General features: G+C 38.8%; 1 protein-coding gene across 1 annotated transcript in view; it reads right to left on the reverse strand.

The window, feature by feature from the left end:
- Positions 1 to 24,521, reverse strand: part of PDLIM5 (PDZ and LIM domain 5) — a gene marked incomplete at its 5' end in the record, with an annotated part of 86,231 nt that overhangs the window by 46,059 nt on the left and 15,651 nt on the right. The window contains 4 exons of the mRNA XM_009872094.1: positions 1,620 to 1,656; positions 3,236 to 3,408; positions 8,400 to 8,794; positions 10,099 to 10,141. Coding sequence (XP_009870396.1) covers positions 1,620 to 1,656; positions 3,236 to 3,408; positions 8,400 to 8,794; positions 10,099 to 10,141 — 648 coding nt within the window. The remainder of the gene's footprint in view (positions 1 to 1,619; positions 1,657 to 3,235; positions 3,409 to 8,399; positions 8,795 to 10,098; positions 10,142 to 24,521) is intronic.

Here is a 24,521-nt window from a genome sequence, read left to right on the forward strand (position 1 = left end):
TTAATGAATGTGTAGCTACTATAATACATTATTTTACAAGAGAACCATAGGGCCACGAAGCTTTTATAAACACAAGAAAGCTTATGAGCTTCACTCTGTAATAAATAAATACTGTCACCTTATCTTGTTCTTGTTAGATGATATGTTGAAGCTCTTAAAGGTACACAACAACATTCTGCTCTCTGTTCTTTTTTCTACTTTTCCACAATATGAACATATTACTAGCTTAAGCAGCAGAATCTTTATATAGAGCTTGCACTTTGATTTGCAACGTTGGATTTTTTTTTTAATTTACTTTTTATTGGCTTAAAAGCAGTCTGTCTTCTTGCTGTACTTTGTAAAACATTTACAACCACTCTAAAAGTGACCTGCTGAAAATATAGTGAAATCCAAGGCAATCATCCTGGTCAGTACCATAGCTTGAAATAAGTGCATACAGTCCCTCTTCATCTTCTTTCTCCAGCCCCAAAATCAAAGTAATATAATTTCTTATTCTTTCGTTCATAATTTTCTGCTTTCTAGCAACCTACAGTAACTCAAACTCAGCAACGCAAATGACTCCCTTAAGGCAAAAAAAGAACTGCAACAGCCATCTCCTCCCCACGATGGGAGATTCAGTCACCCAAGTTGTTCTGTTTTAAAATACTTTTTTTTTTTTCCTCAACTAGCAATTAGCACAAAACATTTTCATCTCATTTTTTACACATCAGTAGGAAAGTGTTAGAAAAGTATAGAAAAGGCTAGAATTTCTGTCGCGGTAAAGCTAGTGAAATACTTTTTTTTTTCCCTTTTTTTCTTTTTTTTTTTTGCAAAGCAGATGGAAAAGAAAAAAGGAAAGAAGTGTTTGTATTTTGCTTTTGCAACTTGGGTAAAATCACTGGACATTAAGAGCACGTGCTGAGACTTCATGGTGCCAGTCACGTAATTTTGTATATTTGGGGCTAAGGGCGTGGATGGGAACCTTTTCCCTGTGGAAAGAAGTGACAGAAGAAAAATAAGAAAGAAAAGAAGAATAAAAGAAAGAAAGAAAGTTTGTCTTAAGCAGTTTGACAAGCGAGCATGCAATCTCCATGCACTATTCCTATCCGCACATCCTTCGTGTGAAAAACTTGGATCCAGTGTTAGGTAAAGTCAGTAGAAAAAATCCCACTGATGGCAAAAAACGTTACATTTAGCCACTGGTTTGTCCTCGTTTTGCGCAAAACTTATCCCAAAGCAAAGAGACAGCTGACCCTTGTTCACAGTCCAGAACAGTAATGTTTTCCAGCTATGTCTTGCCATCTGATCCACATTCACAAATCAAAAATCCCTGGTTAGATTTAGGAAAACACGTCGACAAGCTGACCTCATACAGAAAAACCAAATCAGTCCAAGTTTATGGAAAAATCTCAAACTCCTGCATAAACATTAATACTGGACTGCACCAACAGATTTGGAAAGGTTTGTCTCCACAGAAAAAAAGATATTGACTTTCACATGCTTAAGTAGAAGGCAAAAAAAAAAAAAAAAAGCAACATTTTAAAAACACCCAGACATCACACAAATGCACAAAACAGTATTGGTTAAGAATTAAGACATGCGAAGTATTAAAGTAATAAAAATGTAAAGCATCAACTCACTTAGTCTTCTTTCCAGCTTCATGTTCTGGTTCCTTCACTGCAAGAAAACAGAACATTTTTATTTTCTAAGGCACTAAAGGAATTGTATTATCCTACACTGATACTGTTTCCTATGCCAATGCATTCACCACAGCAAGAAATTACAACAAGGCTCGTCAGGATCCCTCCATTCTAAATATGCATCAATGGAAATGAGGTATATCTATAAACTTCAGGAGCCCCTTTGCCAGCAGGACTGCTGACAGGTGGCTCTTCTGGTCTCTGCCCTTGCCCTTGGCCTGCTCTCCACATTGGTATAGAGAAAGGTGAGTTGAAAAGGGTAAAATAAATGGCAATTGGGAAGCATTTCTTTCGGACGAACATCCAGGGGGTTAATACTAGGTGATAATCCAAGTGTCTGCTTGCAGCCAAGCTGTGAACCATCAAGGTACTAGAGGAGTGCATGTGGGATAATGCAAACTCCCAGACCTGATTAAGTGGCAATCCAGTTGTAGTCACCTTCTCACAGCATCTGTCAGTGTGATTAATTCATCAATACTGGATGATGCGTTATTTGGTGGTCAGGTCTCATATTCTGCCCTTACAAGAATTAACGAAGAGAATCCAAAAACAGACAGCAATCTGTTAAAAGGCAGGATCACAGAACAACCAGGTAACTGTTGAAGTTAAGAATATTTACCACACATGGACAATAATTCTTATCTAGGGAGATGTTGTCATTGGCTTCTAGAAATATTCTGCCAAAGAACCCCTAGTAGATTTAATCAAATGTGCCCCCAGGGAAGGGGCCTGATTTTCTCACTGCATTCTTTATTATATCACTAGCTGTGAAAAGCAGAAGAATGAAAGAATCACCTCTACATCAGCTGCCCCTAGTCTGAACATCACTGAGGTCAAACCTCCTGGTGGCACTTCTGATGGCTTTTACACAACATTACAGATCTCAGCCAATTATTAACAACTGACAGCATAATATGAAATTGAAGTTTTACTGTAAAATTATATGACGGGGAATGACTTTCTCTGAACCATCTGTTCCAGTCCATAGTACACGTAATCACCCCATTGCATAAGCAGAGGATGGAAATAGGACTTGGGAATGCACTGAGGAGCTATGGATTTATGCTTCTAATTGGTTAAATCATTGCAGATCACATACCTTTGTTTGACTGCCAAAGATTATCTATATTCCTGAAAACACTTTCATTTTCCTGGAGCATAAAATCTGAACAGGAATGTCACCACTTTAGTGATACAAGAGGGGAAAGAAACAAGAAATATATATCTGGCAGTGTGTTTGGGAGTAGCAATGGAAGTTTTAGGATTTATCTGGAACGCATTAATAATTCAACTCAGTCAAGAATAATGTCCGGTAATGTATATGTCCTGAGATACTTAGCAATTGCAGAAGTTTTAGAAAAATATCATCCTACTGTAGTCTTCTCAAGCTTTTATTCTTCTGAAGAGCTCACCAAAATTCTTCCTACTGGATGTATTATCCAAGAAAAAAAATGCAAGAGGTGTTGCTGAATCCTTTTACTATGTCCCTCAGCTTTTAAAAATGACCTGAATGTCCAAAGCCATTACTTTGGTTTTGTTCACACCAATCAACTCACTATGATCAGTGCCCGTGATCTGGGCAAGGATGCGGAAGGAGCGGGACTGGGTGGTGCCTGTCCGGGGGTGCCAGTCTTCAGTGTCCTCAATCAGCCGCTTCTTGCTGGCATCGCTGTGGGTGGGTGTGTGGTAAAACTCTGTATAGGTATCCACAATGTGCTTCCGTGGGGGGCTGTGTCAAGGAGAGGAGAGAGCAGTGAGAGAAAAGCTTCAAAGATCACCTGTAACTACAAAGACATGGGCAGAAATGTGACTTTTGGCAGCTTTTGAAGTCAGCTTCTGCATTTGGATGTGGATGGGCAGCAGTGAGTTCTACAGGCACACCTGAACACAGATTCAGTTCTCTGAACCAACAGATTTATAATCATTCTAACCTGACTGATATATTTTTCCTTGTTTCACTGCTGGAATATTTGAAACAGTAAAATACAGTATTATCAAGACATTTCCACGTTTAAACCTTTACCGTTTGGGTGGGTTTTTCCTTGGAGATGACAGAGTAAGACAGCAAGAGAAAGTTTTCCCAGCAGAAACAGGAAAAGGAGAAAAAAAGAAACAAGAAATAGTCAGAAAGTTGAAACAGAAACACAGTCAATTATTCTACTGAACTAGTTTTGTGGGAAAGAGAACTGAAACCCCATTAATAGAGATACTCGCATTCTACTACCAAAATCACAGCACATAACTCCCATATTTAAACTCAAAGTGATTTCCTTACAGGGATGAGAGGGAAATTTGTTCTGGTAAAGCAAGGTAGTCTACTTAGTTCAGATCAGGCGTCCCTCGGCAAATTCTACCCTTGGTTCACAAGAGGCAAAACACTATCTGTGTGCAAGGGCCAACCAGGACACGCCAGGTCTTCTGTGCTCTGCAAAGCCTAGATCAGAACCAGACCATTCAAAATTTAGATAGCAATGTTCTGGAGCACAATGTGAAGATACTGATGCTTGATGCCTTCTCTGAAAGTCAAAAAAGCGGGGTGATAATTTCATCTGGAGGTTTTCCTCACAGTAACCTACATGCTATTATCAATCCCTGCACTGGCAGACCTGCAAGAATACAGGATTGTAAAGCTTTGCTTTCATTAACTAATGAGAGGAACACGTAATGGCATTGATCAGTTTAGGAAAAGGGAACAGGTGATGCATTATATATATTACTCCCAAATTCTATATTTGTTATCCCAAAGCATTAATCTTTAATACTCTTTAAAAGTACATTTATTTTGACATAATTTACACATTAACTGTGCAAAAGTAGCTCCTAAGACATAACAAATCTAGTAATAAAAAGTCCCAACAAAACAACAAAAAATCCCCAACTTTAAAAGTCACTTTTATTTTTGCCACTAGTTCCCCACTGTACATTTAATGTCTAGAGTATTTCTGGTGAAGAAAGGTGGAAAATATGAAGAATAATAATAATAATGTAAATTATTAATTGTCAACAAGTAATAATTAGGCTCATTCAATGGAAAGCATTAGTAAATAGTTAAGATTAAAACGATACTTGAAAGAATGATGTGAAACCTATCATATAGAATTACATCAAAAGATTGAATATTGAAACAGTGTTAATGAAGTACCTCTATCATGTATCACACCTACTAAAAGAGGAAGAGGTATAGAAGCAAAGACAGTAGCATTTCAAGGATGGAGTACAAGTAGTACAGAGAAAAATAAAGTAGAGCTTCAAAACAGTTAATAGCAAGAATAAAATCAGAAAATTAAAACCATAATTAAAGGTGCATGACTTAATGAAAAAGTAATTATTTACATGCAAATGACTGCATTCTAGCAACTACCAGAGTGAAATAAGTAGTCTGTCATTTTTGTTGAAAGTGGTATTATAAGCAATATATCCCCGCTGCCTCCTCTTGTGGATCCTCCTGCTGGTCCTTTTTTTAAGGCTTAAGTGTACTAGCAATGACCTATTGAGGCAACAAGGTGGTGCCAGAGACAAAGGAAAATCCAATGAGACCAGCTCTGTCTTAACTCAGTCTTGACGCAACGAAAGAAAGACAAGATCATAAATTCTCAACTGTATTTCACATCCCTAATATGTACAAGTCACAGTATACGGATGTTACTCTTATGTTTGTTGTATGAATTCAGCATCCGACCCTTCATTCCATAGTCATCAAATCACTTTGGTTTTTATACTGTATTTCACCATTTACTAGTTTTATTACCAACAGCAATTAGTCATACAAGAATTTATCAACACACACAAACACCACACAAATGTTTTGTGGAATTAAAAAAAAAAAAGCTGCAAATGTAACACAGCAAAAAGCAAGATCACATCATGTCCGATGCAGACAAAACCATTTACTACACCAAGAAATCACTATGAAAAGCTGAAGCTGTTTTGCAAAATTTAAATATAAAACTCTAAGGGCTATAATTTTGCAAAACAAGAATACATGCTGGTTATTCCAACAGGAAAAACGACCATAGCTCAACTCCAGTGCTGTTGATACTAACTTTGTCATTGTTGTTATCTGCAAGGGAAAAAAAGTATTTGATGTGTTAATACATTCTTTGCTTTTTAAAATATTACAGGAGTTTCCACATTCAAGCTCTGGTAAAGCCATATATCATGTAAGTCACACCTACAATCACCAAGAGAACCTATAAAGGAAAAATTTAGCCCAGCTGAGCTTCAACTGAGTGGACAACTTACCTGTTTGAAGCAGCAGGCACATTTTCATGCAAGAGTTGGCAAGAAGTTCTTGATAAAAGTATAATTGCACTCAGCCTCGTAAAGGCAAACTGCTTTCTTTATAAGCCAGGACTAAACAAGGGAAACAAAACTTCCTTCCCCATCCTGAAGTGAAGGCAAATAGTTTATATCCTGAATGTGGTTTGAAGGCAGCCAGGACAAAGGGAGGAAATTCAGAGTACGGCAAGGTCTGAAGAATTGCATTTGCTCAGCAGTGCTATCTATGAACAAGATACAAGCTGCCTCTTTTTTTGGTTGTGGGTTTTTTGGTGTTTTTTTTTGAGAAAACAAATAATACAAAACAAGCAAAATGGAATTTATTGCCAGCTGATCAATTATTCCAAACTTCAATGTTTGTGATATTTCACAAATTTCATTGATTCCATTTTAAATGGGGAGATAAATTACTTTTCTACAGTAATTAGCTATCTTCAGTAAAATTAAAACGATAGTGTAGCAGAAAACCAACATAATCACTTTAGGCGGTTTTGTTTGTTTGTGTTTTCTGCCTCAGGACTGCAAGACAGTTAGACAGCCCAAATATGCTATTCTAAGAAAGATGGCAAAACAAAGTAGGTTTTTACAGCTCTAAATGTTTTGAAGCTTTCCCAAACTAGAGCTGCGAAGTTGGCAGCAAGACAGTGATTTCTTCACCTGTCAGCTATGATACTCCTTAGTCGGTATTATTCATCTCCTAACCCTAAGGTAGGGCACTAACAGCGCTCACGCAGTCCTCCCATCTTGATTGTCAAGTGTTTACTCTACCCCTGCAGCACTTCCTTCCAGGAGACTTAATTTTGTTGCTATTGTTCCTCTTTTTCAGCACTAATTGCTGCTCTTGGATACTCCTTGCACAGTTATTTGCTACAACAGCATGCCTGGAAAGATAAGAGAGGGGTTTGCCAAAGCATATTCAACCAGTCTACCAGCATCAAGCAAGTCCTTGAGATCTCCCAATTTCATCTCACTTGTATATGCAGTGTGGAGTCTTGCTTGTCAGCTCTTTTAAGAAAGGGCTGGAAGTTACCATGACAGCTGTGTGATATGAAACGCATACAGACTGCATTATATGAGTCCACATATGAAAAATATTGGTACTGCAATATAAAGGGAATAGGTACCTAAAGAAGTCTTTCACCCCCATGAGAAGCTCAGCTGAAATTGCATCTTATTTTGTATTTTAGTTGATGTGGATGTTTACCTTTCTGTAGGATCCTTGGCATACTGAGCAAACATCAGAGGAGAGAGGCAACAGCCCTACTCCTCCAGCCCTTTTCCTTTAAGGGATGTGAAACAGTAAACCCAGCTTTTAGTTTTTAAGCACAGGTTTTACGTTCTTAAGATTGAAACCTACAGTTCCCCTCCTGTCCTTTTTATTACTCAATTCAATCTGCCAGACGCTGCTGCTGGGCAGGGAGTCCGGCTGGCAAGGGACCACTCGCACCCAGCCTCCTTCTTCTCCTCTCCCGGCGACACAGCAGCCAGGGTCCTGCAGCTCCCAGTCCTGCCCAGGCATTTCTGGGAGAGCCCAAATCAGCCCTGGCCAAAATTATGCTGACAAAACAGGGCAGCAGCGCAGGTCTGAGTGCCCAGGATTGCTGCTGGGCTCAGTTTAATTTACTAATCTATTGTTTACTAGCCTAGACAGTACATCAGATACAGGACAAGCCTTTTGTGTAGCCTTACAGTCCCTTAAACGTCAGGTTTCCAATATCCACCTTAACACAAACCATTTTTTGAAGAGGAAAGCTACTCAAATTTTAAAATGGTGTTGCATTTTAGGGTAAAGGCAGCAGTTAAAGTTGAGGTATATACATTATAATGCTGCAAAAAACCTGCAGGCTTCCTTCAACCTGCAACCTTCAACCCTGACAGCATCCTTGAACACATCTTAAAAGTTTCTGGTGTGTGAGGCAGAGAAGCAGTATGACTGTACCTTTTGGGATCTTTCTCTGCTGGTCCTGCTGGAGCCAGGGTTGCTCTTTCAGAGCATCTCATCCCTGGATGTCACAGCACCCACTGAACCTTCTTGACAGACTGCTGCATTTTTTGAGTGCCTGCTGCTTTCAGTCACCGTACCAGGAGTCAAAATACATAGTGAGACACAGATATCAAAACTAATTCGATATCAAAACTAATTCGCTTCCGACGATTAGGCCCAGAACACATACAACCCATTATGTGAAGCATTCTGTGGTCCTGATTCAATTTAGCTGTGACACTCTATAAAGCGATATGTTGTTCCTGAGAAAAATCATCACCAACAGTCTAGCTTGACCCTTCGATGCACCGCTTTGAAGATGCAAGCCCTTCCTCAGAGATTCGCTTCCGACGATTAACCGACTCCTCCAACCTGTGTTGTAACTTAAAGCCCTTACACAAGCCCAGCTTTTTTCCTGCGAGGAAAGACCCTCACAGCAAAAAAAAAATCCCACCTACCCATTTTGCTGTTTACTCTCCCCCTGGTTTTCTCTGAATCCTCGTCGCGGCCCCTCGGCTAGATCCTGGGCGCCGTCGCCGGCAGAGGGGCTCGGGTCGGGCTGCCGTGGGACATTAACTGCAGGTTTAGCAGCGCTGGGCGCAGGCGACCGCTGCTCAGCGTTAGGCTTGGCGTTAACATGCAGTCCGGGAGCAGCAAACGGGGCTGGGGCGACAGCCGCCGCCTGGGCTGGGGTGAAGGCGGAGGACGGTGACGGGATGGAGGTGACTTTGGAGGAGGTTACGGCTCCAAATGGCCTCGGTGTTTTATTGTAAGCCACGCTTGCCGTGGCAGTGACTTTGGGTGCAACAGCAGAGGCAATGGGCACAGGCTTAACTACTTCTGTAGGTTCTCCCTATGCAAGGTGGAAAAAAACAAAACAAAACAAAACAAAACACACAAAACCAAACGCATGCACATTCCTCAGCAGGGATTTTCGTTGCTCTCAGGGGAGAAAACCTGCCTAGCGTGAAACGAAGAAGCACAGAAGCAAGCTTTACCAAAGCTGCAGGCATGAAATGCGTGGGGAAAAAAAACAAGCCATGACTTTCCGGAAAGGGAATGATCCAAGCATGCACAATCAATATGAAATCCCACAATGTTAACTCCTCTCATAATATCCAAAACAGGCACCCCACAAATCAAATTTCAGAGAAACTGAAGAATCAATCTAGTGAAAAACCCAGCGGGTAACTCATGTGGAAAAAATCAGTGCTTTTTTATAAAAATCCATGTTTCACCTCTCAAACCCAATTCGAGATATGCATGTTCCCCATAAACGAATGGCATGTGCATGTGTACATGCACACTGTGTATATTGATTTACTGATATGGCCCTCAAGAGTAGAACCAGAGCCCCAGAGCTCATTTATTTAGAGGCATATGCTTTGAGACTCAGTGAGCTTTTCCAATTGCACTCCATCGATATGCCCCAGCATCTGCATATACCCTTGTCAGACCAAAACCCTCCCCAAAAAGTGATTTTATTCTTTCCCCCCTGCTTGGAGCTATGTTTTCACATGGTGGTTCTCAAACTGTGGCCTTTCAAATCATAGTGAACAGAACAGTCATACACTATACATTATTTACGACCACTGCAGAGGATTTTCATGTACAGGACATTTCTAGAGGCTTTTCAGATTTGCAAACAGCCTTCTTATCAAAAAGGAGGGTTTGAAACTATTGCTTGAGAACAAAAAATTAAATACTTGAGAAAAAATAATTCCCCAGGGTTCTAAGGAAAGTCAGGGGGATTGTTCTCAGGAATTCTAATATTTAGATAAGCTTCTTTCAAATACAACGGAAAAAAATAAAAACAAACCCCACCACTAAAAAATCCTAGCATTGTTTCTCTCACTGGGATAGAGGAAAAACTTCAGCAATACCTTTCTGAAAAAATGTTCTGAGAGTTGGAAGATAACATTTATTCACTTTTTTTTTAATAACAATAATTTGTCAGGTCTCAATTGTTTCATATGGGGGAAAAAAAACCCAAAACACTCAAAGATTCAAATGCTGCTATAGCCTTAAAGTAATACATGGCAGTCAAGCATGTTACATTGAAAGGAAAATTAGAATGACAGTGCTTATCAGTGTCAGGGTTTGACAGATGGGTAACAGTTAGTGCCACATGCTCGGTTGTGATGATGATGAACATACCTTTGGTACATGAATAAGATCGGGTTTTGTTACAGAAGCCACTCTGGAAGAGGAAAAACACACACATAACTGTAAAACCAGGTTATTCAACACTCAAGTATTTCCTTCTTCTAACTCACCATGTCCACACACAGATATATAAAATATTCCATTTTCTTTCCTCCAAAGGAAAGAACAAATATACAAGTTAAACCTACAACATCATTGTTAACACAAGGAAAAGGGAAAACCAAACTGGATTAGTTTATCCAGATATAACATTAGGAACTCCAGCTTTTATCATCACATACTACTTGATTTGTAAATTCATAATACCATACCACCAGTAAAAAACTTCACCTCCATTTTTCTTGTTGTTTTCCATCTTTTCATGAGTATGTCACACAGCTCAAAAGCTCTGGTCAGAAAAATTGCATTTTAAATAGCACATTACTTTTACTCAGGCTTAAAACAGAAAACTTCCCTTTAGAACAAGAACAACAAAATTTCTTCTGACAGACTTAGGAAGTTAAACAACACACAAAAAATTTCCAACAGTCAATTATATTTTTTTTTTCAAAACAATGGTTGCAGTTAGAAGACTCTGAGTGATGGAAAGGAAAGGAAGTATCATAATGGAAAGGATTAAGAAGATAAGGAACTGACAGATTTTGTTACACCTAAAGTGAATTGGCAGCATGCTAGCTAAAGGCATCTCACTTGTTTCTTTTCCAGATTTGCATATATTTTTATGTGAAAAATACACTCACACACACAAAGAAAACAACAACACAAAAACTCCAGCACAAAATCTGACACACTAACATTTTGTCTGCAAACATTGCTGCCGACACACTTGAGTCCTTTCATGCTCTTCTGGTAGAAAAGTGGCTTCTTGCCACATTTTAAAACATTTCTGGCCATATTTGGTAGCTCCTCAGAAAAGCTGGCATCCTTAATGATCCAGGAATCAGCAACTATATCCTGCCTGAAATCACACATAAATCTTCTAAAGAGGGTTTTGAAGAACTGAAGCTGGATTGTCATTTCCAAAAGATAATTTGCTGGGGAGACACAAAGTTTCATTTAACTGGAAATCAGATAACAGAGGCTACAATTTAAAAGGCCTCTATTGTATAAACCAGCTTTTCTCTTTCTACCAGGAAAACACTAAGAGCTAAATCGGAATTAGGCACACATGGTCCATTTAACAACTTTTCTTTTTAATTTTTCTTTTTTTATGCCTTTTTTTTTCCATCTCTTTTCTTCCCACTCCCTCCCCTTTTCTTTTATTTTTCTTTTCCACTAATTACATTCAAAATGTTTACTCCTTGAAGCCATTTCACCCTAAGGGCTCATCAGATACCAGCACCAGCAAACCAGCAATCCTGCTGCATAAAGGGAGATACATATAATCCACACACTATATTGGCAGGAAAAAATAAAGAAAAAAAAAATTTGCATGAGAAGATGATCTTCTGCACTTGGCCTTCACCATTTGTGCATCGCTGCTGACACACATTATGTCCACATCAACAGTAGTTCTCAACAGAGAGAGGGTTTTGTCCGCTCCGAGGAACAGGTCCCTTCTCCCGTTTCCCACAGAGTGCGCAGCCTATGAGAAGGTTGACCTCAGCCCTCCAGAGCACTGGGGTGCTTCACTAATCACTCCTAATTGCAGAGTTGTCAATTTGCAGCAACAAAAGCAACACGAAGAAGAAGAAAAATGCCAACACATACAGCAATGTTTCTTTTTTAGAACCAGAGTTAGAAGGAAGCACGCACCTCACCTCATATCTTAAGCAAACGGATTTTTAATAAAAGGTAGTTTGGAATGTTTTGTGGGCTTAGTAAGCTGATTAACAGTAAGAAGTAGAAAGACATTATTCAAGTCAACTATCATATTTCACGCTTGAGAAAAAACTTCTCTTTGTAATGCTGGACCTTAAAGTTTCAGTCTCATAAAAGGAACATACTTAATTTTTTTTTTGTTTTTACAAAATAGTCAAATCTGAGTTTGCAATGCATGAGATTGCTCTGTGTTCATCAATGCAGCACCGAGCAAAAAACTATTTCCAACCACTATTTCCAGATGATCTGAAGACATAGCCTAACAAAATTGTCACACAAACAGTAGGAAGAAAAAAGTATGATAAAAAAGCTTGATAAAAGAACATTGGGAACTTTTCAGTTAACACTAGAGTCAGACAGCATAACATTACTTTATTTCCCCCAAACACACTTGAATCAAGGACATAAATTTGTGTTTCCCAGACATACTTGAAACAGTTTAACTTGGCCTTGTTGACTTCAGACCAGAATCAGCCTAGAATCTGTGATTTATCCAGTATCATACACCACAAATGCTCAGCCAGCAAACTGAGCCACCAAGATCTGAATGTGAAAAATGCACAGTGGTCAGACAAGACAGCAAAAAGGAAATGCACACTTCAAGCTGAAAACCAAAATATGTCCAACACATGCATTTAAGAGAATACTTCTCTTAGGGATTTGACAGATAATACCAAATTGCGTAGTAAAAAAATAATAATAATAATAATGAAGCTGCAGAATCCTGTACATTTTCTTAGCACTTCGCTTGCCACTTAGCAATTAAAACACATTATGACTTTATTCTGCTTTGGTCACGTTGAGTGTATGACTAAGTGATGATAAAGGCTTTCATAATGAAATTACATACTTGCCCTGTTACTACTTACTAGAAAAGCAGAATGGCTTGAAGCAGGATATTTTCTGAATGATTTAATACTAGCAGTTCAGTATATTAGTTTATGCAATCTTTTCAGTAGCATACAAACAAAGCAAAGACATAAAAGCTTGGTATAAATGTTTATGATAAACAACTCACACAGAAGGCCTTGGCAAAAGGTTACAGTTTTGAGCTTCTTATGAATTTATTATAGACAATGAAAATAAAAGCAGCAGCCATCAGTTACTGACAGCTTAATACTGAAAATGAAAGTGCATGAGGTTTTTGCACAGGCTTCTTCATCCAAGTCATTTGTTCTTTCAGAAAAAAACCAACCCAAACTATATTTAGCTTATGTAAACAGGTCATTTTGACCAAACATGATCAAATTTGCTCTCTAAACATACCACAAGTCATTTCTCTCTGATGAATTCTTTTGTGACATTTAATGCAATTCAAAGCATTCCAGCTTCCAGCTTAGCCTTATTAGGAAAATGCATTAGTCTGCTCTTCACTGTGCACAATATGTCCAGCGAAAACTATTCATTCTTTAAATTCTCTTTTTATCCATTGCCTTTCCAAGTATTTCACTCATAAAAGAAAAAAAAAAACAACCCAGCAGTAATAGAATACTTCCATAATTGCTGTTATCTGGGAAATAGTACGATATTTCATGCTTCTTCAATAAGTACAATTGATAAGTCGCCAATCTCAGTAATTAATATTATGGAAGTAAATTCAATGCAAAGCCCCTTAGTAAAGGCACTATATTATAGTCATACCTTAAAAAGCAGATGCCAAACTCAATGGAAAAATCACAAGAAGTTAAAGGTGCTTATGAGCCCCTCTATAAACAAAGAAAAAACTCTATACCAGTATCAACATAGGTATTGTGCTCAGGTTTTTTTGTATCTCTGTAACTTAACGGATTGCCCATAAACTCTGGTGTGAAACACAAGAAGCAGCTGCAAAACCTTCATTGCTGAAATTAACGAAAGGCTGGAAAATTTTCTGCAAAATTCTACTCGTTGTTCTGAACCGAACCTTTCTAAGAGGAGAAAGGAAGAAAGGAAGGAATTTTTCCCACCTCTCTCATTATCAAAACTTACTAGCTGATCAGTCAGGATACAGTTTTTGGCAGCCAATACTACATCCCTGAAAAGCAATTGGTCAGATCTTCCTTCCAAAAACCTGCTCTTTTTAGTGGTTTTGCCATTGCAGTCTGTAGTTCTGTTCATTTGCTGCTTTTTATTTCTAGAGAGCAGCTGACAGGGCAGGAAGCTAAATGTGTTTGCTTTTCAAATATAAGCCAACTCACAAAAAAAAGACGACAAGCAGAAAATGTTTAACATATATAATAAGCCATGCCTTTCACTAGGGGTTATCTGAATGAAAACAAATCCAGATGTAATTTAAAGCACCAAGAAAAGAACAATCCAAATATATTTCTTTTTTCATTAGACCCAAACTCCTTCTCTGCCAGAGACATAATTAATTTCTTACTAACCTCACTCTGGCTCACAGCAATGGAAAAGCAAAAACATTCTTAAGCTTGTTTCTTGTTGCAACCCATGCACCCTCAGAAATGGTTGTCTTACATGCACTAACATAGTATAAAACTGTTTCCCACAGTTTTATAGAAACATAAACACCACCTCGGGCAACATCAGTCAGTAACCAGTGTTTCTGCAATTTCACCATCCCCAGCACATGTGGCCTTGAGAGTGCAAACTTGTGCACATCCCAACACATGGCAAAAGAGAGGCAGCAAAATTATCCTTAAGTACTACTCAATAAGAACTGGAAGGTGTTGCAGTCATTGCAGAAAATGATGAAGAAATAGTCTCCTAAGAAACACAGTAATGTTTTCAAGTCTATATTCTGGTCATCATGTTTGCTGGCATACCAACAGATGGCTGTCAACAACATTTTCTTTCTTAAGTCATTCTCTTTGTTCTAGTTTATTATGTCAGTTTTCATTTGGTTGAACATATCAAGTTATGACAAATATGGGAATGTTAATTACAATCAAGCAATGCAGACTGACCGCCTGCTTTAGGGAGCAAATGGCAACTTCAAACCAGTGACACAGGAGAGGGAAGATGGGATACATAATGGGCTACCATACATCTCTAGGAGTCTTGGTATGAACATATTCTGAAAACTAGTTCTTGCATTAAAAATGCATTCTTTCTCCTCTTGATGTACAAAATACAGGCTGTAAACTTGTGACAAATCAAACATTAAAATGCAAACAGCATGAGACGCAATTGTCTCTACATTAACAAAAACATCGAAAAGAGTTTCTGTGGATGCTCCCTTTTTTATGTAAAATCTCAGAGAAGGATTTCTTCAGTGACATGAACTACTCCAAATAGCTTTTAACTTCTGGACTTCACGACCTTTGATGAGGTATATTAAATGAAATATGCTGAGAAAAATAAGTTTTTACTTCTTGACAGAACAGTATCTCAAGATAATACTTAACACCTTACTTCGTTATATTTAGCCTGGGAATATCAGCTCACAACAGGCTGTGCATTTTCAGTAAGTTTAAGGGAGGAGAATTAATATAATGTAAATGTCAGCATTTTATATAGGATATACACTACATAATATTTTCAATCCTCACACAGTGCACTCTCCCAGCACACCAGATTATGATGAAGCACAAGGTCAGGTAAAAGCAAGAAAAATTATGTTCTAGCTTTACCAACTATTTTATAGTTTGTCGAATCAAACGTAGGTCCCCTCTTAGATTTAATTAAGGTTTGGGATTTCATCATTATGTGTTACAATAAACAGTGCTGACGTTTTAGGAGAGACACAAGTTGCCTTCTGCTTTGGTATTCCTACCCACAAAGGATTGGTTGTTTTCAAGACCTCCCAAAGGCAACCACCACTCATAGTCTCATTCCTGTGGCCTGTGGCAACCCTACCGAATGCATTTGTAAAGAGAGTTTAAGTGTAGGCAGATAATATTTTATTCTATTAAAGCAAAAACCAAAAATCAAACAAAAAGCTAACAAAAAAAACCCACAGTGGAATTTATCTCACTTACCTTCTGACTGCCACAGCCTTTTAAAAACATGCTTCTCGCTTCCATGAACGCAAAATGTTTAGAAACGTGGAAAGTCCTTGTGTGTGACCATCACTGGACTAGAAGCACATCTGCCTGTACCTTCCCATAGCTCCTCTCAGCAGAGCCCAAAAAGGTAAAGCACCAAGTATGGCTGGTGTCTTACAATCCTTTATGGCAAATCATTGACAGTTGTCCTACGAATGTTATAAAGTAGCCTATATACACATCGTAGCACAGCGTGTCTAAACGATTGAGTTTAGAGGGCAGGAATCCCATCTTGTCACCGCTTCACCACTTGCAAGCAGTAGAAAAATTAATGGACTATATATATGACCTATACATAATAATATACACCAACTTCAGTGATGGTGGTTATGCCTTGTTATAAATTGATTTTTTTTTTCTTTTCTTTAAGCTTTCCTAAAGCTGTTTGGCCAAGTAACAGTATCCACATGACAGTTAAGTGCAAATAACAAGATAAATCAACTATACCCAGGCTTTTAATAAAGGGGAATTTAAACACTTGATTTTCTTTAGAAGTGCTTATTAAATACTAATTCTCATGCAGCAAGCTACCTTTTAAAAATAGCCAGCTTAATGAAAAGCATAGGTCTAAATGACTTGCAGACCTAGTCAGTCCTCCAAGAAAAAAACAAAAAAACCAAAAAAAACGCTCAACTTCATGCTGACTTCAGTCCGTCATCAAATCTAGGTTATAATTTAGGAGATCCAAAACAAAATACTAAATTATTTTTTCCAGGGCTTTCCACAATATGGTGACTAATGTTTAAACTACTTCCTTTGTCCCAAACACAGCCCAAATAATCTTGAAAGTGCAGTCCCATCTATTTTAACTGGAAATTCACGACAAACTGCTCCCCAGTCCCCAACATATGCTTATTTGGGATTTTTATTTTTTCCCCTTAAGTGCATGCTTGGGAATGAGAATTTACATCACTATTTTTTTTTCTCTCAAATGAAGAATCTGGCAATTAGGAGAGTCATCAGATTAGTATATTTTACTTCTTATAGGAGCTAAGTACATCTCTCCTCTACAAAGCAGCTCACCTATCCATAGCTTCAACAAAAACTGGGAAATGTAGTGTAAGCATAATTAACCAAATGAGACGAAGACTGTTTCTGGGATGCCAGGCAGCATGAACAAAGACGATCGATGTCCTTCATTAGGTCACCAGCATTGGAAGTGGTGTCACCCACCCAGACCCCAGAACCACTATCCAGGCATCTTTGGCCAAATCCCAGCTTCTTCCTCCCACCTCCTGCTTCTCATCAATTTATAATGATATGGGAACAACATGAGCAAGCTAATACTACAGCTCCTGAATTTCCATCTGTGGTGTTTGGAGCTGTACAACGTCTCAAGCACATGGAGATGCAAAGAACCTGCTGCAACAGCATGGCTGTCAGGAACACCACTGAGCCTGGAGCTGGCCTAGAAGAGCCAGGGACATGGCAGAAGTCACCAGTAAAGAAACATGATGCTAAATTTATTAAAAATGATGAATTAGTCAGTTTAAATAGGATATGCCACAATTTAAATTCTTTCCAATCAAGGTCAGGAACACCTTTAAGTATTACCCACCACCAAACGAGCAAATTTTCTTTTCCCATCCAGCCTCTCAGACACCTCCTGCCTCCTTCCTGTGCCACCCCAACAGCAAGGCATGAACACTCACTCTCGAGGTGCACGAGCCCAGGGCCTGGCTGGCAAACTGCCACAAGGATGACCAAGAGGCCTTTCCACCTCGAGGTCACTGCAGCCTGCACATCCCTGCATCCCTCTTCATTGCAGTGGGTGTGTTTCGAGGGGCTCCCCAGGCTTTCCACAAAGGGACCACCATCACCGCTACTGCTGGCTGTGGACAGCAAAGCTGCAGCACTATAAACCACATTACTGAATTCTTACGGGATCCATTTAATGAACATGCACTTGGCAGAGGAAGCTAACTTTTCCACAGGTCCTCGCTTTTGTTACCCTTTATCATTTCCATGTATTGTTTATATGTTTCTATATTTAAGGTCATTGGCTTAGCAGCATGTATTGCAGGTCTAACATGCTGAGAAAAGCTGCTTGTGCCTCAGCATGACTGACAAGTACAGCTTTAGGTATCTAACAACTTCAATTTTAAATAAGTCTTATGTGGAAACTTACAACTATTTCAACTAAAAGACCTCAGGTTAGCCTGGCTGACAGGTCTCATCACACCTTTAAGCGAAAGGAAAGTCAAAGAGCAACTGTCAGAGTACCAGCTGTCGCTGGAAATTACTTTGTTTACTGCAAAAGTTAAGCAAGAAAAATCAAAAAGCAGCAATGATCTCGTATAGTTAATTCCTGTAGTCAATATACTGGCCAAGAAACCAATTATACTGGAAACTGAATAAGTAAAGGTGCATAAAGCAGAGGGCTTAAATTCTTCTGTTTGCAACAACTGTGAAAGAAGAGAAAAATTAATAATCCCATCTGACTCCAAATGATTCAGCAAACTAAAAAGTTTTCCCTTCCTGCAGTCTAGTTTTAGAAAAAGTAGCTTTTATTCTTCTCAGCTCAAAAAAACTTAGGGGATAACATTCACAGCACATTCACAGCATATGAAGCAATTAACTGCTTTTGTGGGCCACTAATCACAGTCACAAAACCTGTGGAGATTTTTCACAACGGTGCAAACACTACTTCAGCTATAAGGCAAGATGAAAGCAAGGGAGCAACATCTGAGAGTCACAATATGTGTTTTTATTACCTCGTGGGGTTTTGTGGTTCTGTGCCGCAGACATGACTTTCTACTGACAATACCCTAGAATTTTTCAAAGGCAGTAATATTTCAAAAACTGGATGAAAAAAAAGCCCCTGGAACAGCACAGCTGTGCAACTCAGCTATTGACAGATGCTCAACTCTGCAGCTACCACTTACCTTTCTATTAGGTGGTGCAACCTATTACTTAGTTGCCTATTGGCCTTATTGTCTAGTTAAACTTGCAGTGGTGGCTCTCAACTTATATTTAGCTTTGTTTCAGACCTTAGAAAATCCTGTATACCTGAAAACCTGCCTGCTTTTCCCAGCCTTACCCCAAATCCCATCCTTCTTACGCTGTTACACTTTCATGATGCTACCGCTGTCTTTCAGGAACACATTTATTTTTCCATCCGCAAATCAATAATCTGTTCTCACTGCATTCTGTACTAGAGTAAGGGCCCTATTGATGAGTCAGGACACTACAATTTTGATTCTCAACAGCTGAGAGATGATCTTGCATGGCAGAGGACAGGTTTTATTTAAACAGTGTCTCACTTTTTCCTGTGGACTGATGCTTAGGAACAGTTTATCTAACAATACTGGCCGGTTCACATATTTAACTTATTCTTTTTTCCACAAATTTAACTTAGTTCTTTTCCTATTCTCTACATCGCAAATTCACAGATGTGCAAAATTGCCTATCTGAAATCAAGAAATTAAACAGTTACCTGCATAGGTACTGAATACTGACACTATTCAGCCAGTTCAAGCTAACTGGAACTATTTTCAGCACATGAAGGGCACAGCCCATATTTAAACTGTGTAAGCTTCTTTTAATCCATTTAGAGACAACTGTCCCTTGACAGATCATCATATATCCTTTTATAATTAAAGAATGCCTGCAAGTTAGCATCCTAAACTGTGCATGTCGGAGAGATGTGGTTTTCAAAGGAAAACAACAGGTGTTGGGCATATTCTGTATTTGAAAAACAAAAGTGTAAATAGAGACAAGCAACATCACTTGTGGCACCCAAACAATGAGATAGTGTTTATGAAGGAAAAGATGACACAGATTACATCGTAGTCTGAGGTAGGATTGACTCATTGGGTCAGATAAACGGCCTGTATATTACCAGATTTTGAGCCATAGGGAAGCCATAGTAGAGAGAACAGTGAACATTACTCTTTTCCCATTCTTAATGTTGGAATAATAGGAGCAAGGTCAGGTCAATTTTCAAAAGAACATTTGAAATCACTGTCATTAAGCACACAATCCAGATAATATATCAAATACATATTTTCTGAAAAAGGGGACAGAAGTTTCACTCTCAAATATATTCACATCCTATTCAAATCCACAGGTGAGGAGAGTCGTATTCGAAGAATATTTCGGCTTTCCAAGACGCAAGCTTTTCCATTTATCTAGACTTGGCCAGGACTGCAGGAAGCACCATTGCTCATGCGTGACTGCTGAGGCGACTGCCAAATACTTCAGGTGCTGGGAAGTAAACCAACAGGGCTTCAGAAACTTTTTGATCAGAAAACTTTTGGACCTGGGTCAAACAGCTATTCTTCAAGCTCGCTGTCCTTCTGGCAGTCTCATTAAACTATTTAATTCAATGGACATTTGATTTAACACTAGCATTGAAGACTCAAAAGCAGCAGCAAGCAAGTTTTGCCTAATATTTGGAGACAGTCATGGCTTTCTTGACTTTGTGGTATCTTCTTATTAACACCTTTTTTGCATAATTTTGCATAACTATTGTATGGGAGAAGAAAAAGTATATTGATCAGCATCCCAAAGCACTACAAACAGTATGGTCATGAGAGCCTCAAGAAGTTTTTAATCAAGCTCTTTGTAAATTGGTAACACAGTAAAATCAGACCTGTGCTGCTGTATTCCTTAGAAAAATACAGTACACATGATGCACATCAGGCTTCCAACGTAAAGCTCCTCATACCGAAGCACAGGCTTCCCCTGTATTTCCTAACGTGAGACCATGACAGCTTCACTCTTGGTCTCCTTTGTATGACATAACTTTCTGCAGCTGAATCAGAAGGCTTCCTCTAATAAAAACCCCATGGGGAAAAAGAAGACATAGATAGCAGAATGACAGATGATGACAAAACTAATTTCCATCATGGTGAAAGAATTTCTTCAACTTTATGTTCCAGTCCTTAAACACCCACTAGCACAAAACGTGCCTCAGTTAGAGCCACATAACAACATTAGCTGTTACTACCAACTACTTTTACAGCCACACATTGGCATGCTAGAAGAGACTGTAGCACCCCCAGGGTTCTTGTCTCCATTTTGCTACTGGTTTGTTATGGAATAATGATTAATTCACCTTCAATTTTCTCATCTCTGTTTTTAATTAAAGTTACAAGTATGAAATACCTCTGGGTATATGAAAATAAATGTAAAATGAGGCAGTTTGCAGGAAAACAAACACACTGAGAAAGAGATCAATTAAACTTCCTCTGTCATCACAGTCATATGACAAATTTGACGTGCTTTATGCAGGCAGTAAGGCTAAGTTTCTCTTAACAAAAACATGCCACCCAAGACACTAAAAAGATTTTGCAGTTAAGAATCGATACCTCTCAACCTTGGATTCAACAGCTTGGACAGGAGGGCTTCAAGTCTTTCATACCCTCATACCACATAAAATGCTGTCCAGTTGCTTGATTAAATTGCTGGTAGATGCAACTTAAAAGGTTTCATGTTTTCAGTGAAATAAATGCGACATTTTCATACTGCCCACAAAAGCCAGGCTAGCTCTAACTCAGTGACCATAGCTGGCATAAAAACAGAGTCGGCAAAAGTTAAGAAGTAATTTCTTACCTACTAAGAGAGAAGAAATTCTCCCAAGAAAAGAAAAATAAATAAAAAAATCTTCCATATCTAAACTTATCATTACCTCTTTTAACAAATGCCTCACAGAGCCAAGATTAATGACTTCATGGTAAAGTCCTCAGAGAGGTTGTCCTGACACATGGAGATGGACAGCTTACGTTGACACATCCAAGTGCCCTGTCCTTTGATACTCTCACCTGCTCCCTTGTAAACTGGCTCAAGATTCAGCCAGGCATTTTTTTTCCCCCTTTAAAGTAATGAGCAGCCAAACACAGTACACAAAGAACAGTAAATAAGCTGAAACAGAGGATTAGGTATTTCTGCAAGCAACACTGTATTCTGCAGATACAGCTAGAGCCTGTGAGAAGGTATTGCTGCAACTTATTAGATACACCATGCATACAAACACTATACAACTTCCTTACAGCAATGCTTATTTTCAGACACCAAAACAAAGATCCACAGGACAAGATGCTGTTCTGCAGAATGAGGTTGGATTATTCTTTTAAATGTCTGAATCTGCTTATACTTTCCACTCCCTTGAGAGACTATAACCAAGGACTGATTTCCTCAAATGAAAGCATCCCAGAAGATTCTCTGTATTCTCAAAAAAAAAAAAAAAAAAAATCACACAGATACACTCATGACTAATACTTGGACATGACAAGTACACATATTCTAGGGCACAGAGGAGTTTTAAACGGCTGCATTGTTCTAAAGCAGCTGTTCACAATTACTGACATGCGTTGTGAGACACTTCTGATTACACCATGTTTAATCTATATATAAACGTATTACTTTACTACTCAAAAGTTTGGCATTTAGATGCTATCTGCAAGGCTTCAAAACTGAAGTCTGCCTGTGATGCCCCAGCTGGCTATTTCCAAGTGTGCCAGCAGAATTAAAATGTCACTAAAGATCATGCCACTCTCTGAGGTATCTCTGTTATTTTAAGAAGTGAAGATAAAACCGTAGCCAACTTCACATTGTTTCCTTAAATCTTTCACTCAATAACTACAGACACAGCTTAAAATAAATGTGCAAGGTCAATAGCATGACAATTTACATTCTGGCTTACAGGCCCCTGAACTTTTTAAAAGATACTGGATGGGTTGCAGAGGTCAAACCAGAAACGAGTAGAGAAGTTCTGAGACCACAAATGGCAAATCGCCACTAGTCATACTGGAGGAACCTACACACTCTTTAAAAAAGTATTAGCAAGAAAAACTGCTATTTGAGAGCTAAGCTGGGGAGAATATTTAAATTATTTACCTGAAATACAAGAACTTTGACAGCTTTGGCTCCCTGACTGCAGAAAATATTCATTACAAACAGCCGTATGCTAATTCGATCCTGCAAATTATATGGATGCTGTCTTACTAAAAGATACTACGCTGGTAAGCCATTGTGAGGAATGCAACTCCATAGTGTACTACTTAAAGGTATTTTTTCAGGGGGGAAAAGAAAAAAAAAACAACCAACAACATGGGTCTTGGCTGCTTCCTACAACAGTTTTCAGGCACGCATTTGACTTGGAGCTAGGAAATACATGATGTGCAACATTGGTCTCCAATCTTTAAGCTGCACTTCTTGAGTGACGTCTTTGGACAAAGATGAAAAGCTCAGTTGTCCAGACATCTTCTCTTAATGCATTTATGTTAAAGAGATCAAGAACCACTATTATTTTTCTTGGGTCAACTTATCTCCAAGAGGAAACATCCACAAAAAAGAAGAAAAAAATATGCCCCTGATCCATGGAAGGCTGCAGTCTCATGCAAAAAATGAGTAAGCATTCTTCTGTGTAGTTACATACAACTTGAGTTGGATACCACGGACTGGAAAACAACGAGGTAGTGCTGACACCTTCTAGTCTCCATACATGATATTCCACAGTCGTCTTCACTCAAGCAGCCACATGCACAAAGGCTGATTTTCACAGAGATCTCACCAAGGCTGGTCCTGGCCTACCCAAGCCTTTCCTACAGGCATGATCAGTCCCCAGAGGTGCAGAGAGTTTGAAATGATTGTGACGACAAAAGCTCCCTAATCCCACAGTCAAAAAATCCACATCTACCATCACAGAAATCCAATCATCATCTGGACCCTGCCCATTTCTGCAAGTTTCTGCCCACTTCTACCCGTTTTTCCTTTTGTGTCCCCACCTGACTATTAACAATCTACTGTAATGTAAATCAGGGAATAGTATGAGACCATTAATGGCATATACCGTATCTTCATTTCCACATTTTTACCTAAATCAGTCGCAATGAACTCTGACAGATCCTCTTTAGAAAAAGGAATTTTAAAAATGACGGGGGAGGGGGGGGGAAGTCCTTCTGTCCCAAGCAAAGAAAGTCCACTCAGATTGCTAGACAGATAAAAATGTAAAAATGCTGAAAATGTCAAGCAGTAACAATTTGGTGACTCACCACGAGAGGAGTATTCCATGGCATTTAAAAAAAACCCATAAAACCAACCAGCAGAAACATGGTGCATCATGAGAAAGATCAGACGAATTCTTAGCATTTTTAAAGACTCAAGTCATTTGGGCGAATTATACAATGAATAGGGAAGAGAAGAGCAAATATCTAATGTTTGCAATTACTCCAGCTCACCCCCGTACTTCCTTTTGGCCTCACCCACAGTGTGCAGCTATTCACGATATCTCATCTTAACAAGCAGACATTCTCTAGTGCTAATGTACTGGAGGAGAAAAAAAAAAAAAGGTGAAAAACCCATCTCAGCCAAGAAAAATATCCATGATCAAGATTATGGCAAAACCAGCCTTTAAAATTACGTCCTCAGACAAAGCCACATAGCAAGCTACAACCTTCTCCACTTCGCTTTCGAAAAGAAAGAAAAGGAAAAACAAAAGGAATAGTGTCAGTGTCCTTTACTCAGATCTTGATCAAAGATGTGCTGTGTCTGCTAATTACTGGCTTATGGCAGAAACAGTTCAGGTCCAGCCCTGCAAGGTATTAAGTTTCTCCAGGAAGGCTGCGAAATGCCTCAGGCTCCATTATCTTAAACAGCAGATGA

Source organism: Apaloderma vittatum, unplaced genomic scaffold (assembly GCF_000703405.1).
Source record: "Apaloderma vittatum isolate BGI_N311 unplaced genomic scaffold, ASM70340v1 scaffold9696, whole genome shotgun sequence".
Lineage (NCBI taxonomy): Eukaryota > Metazoa > Chordata > Aves > Trogoniformes > Trogonidae > Apaloderma > Apaloderma vittatum.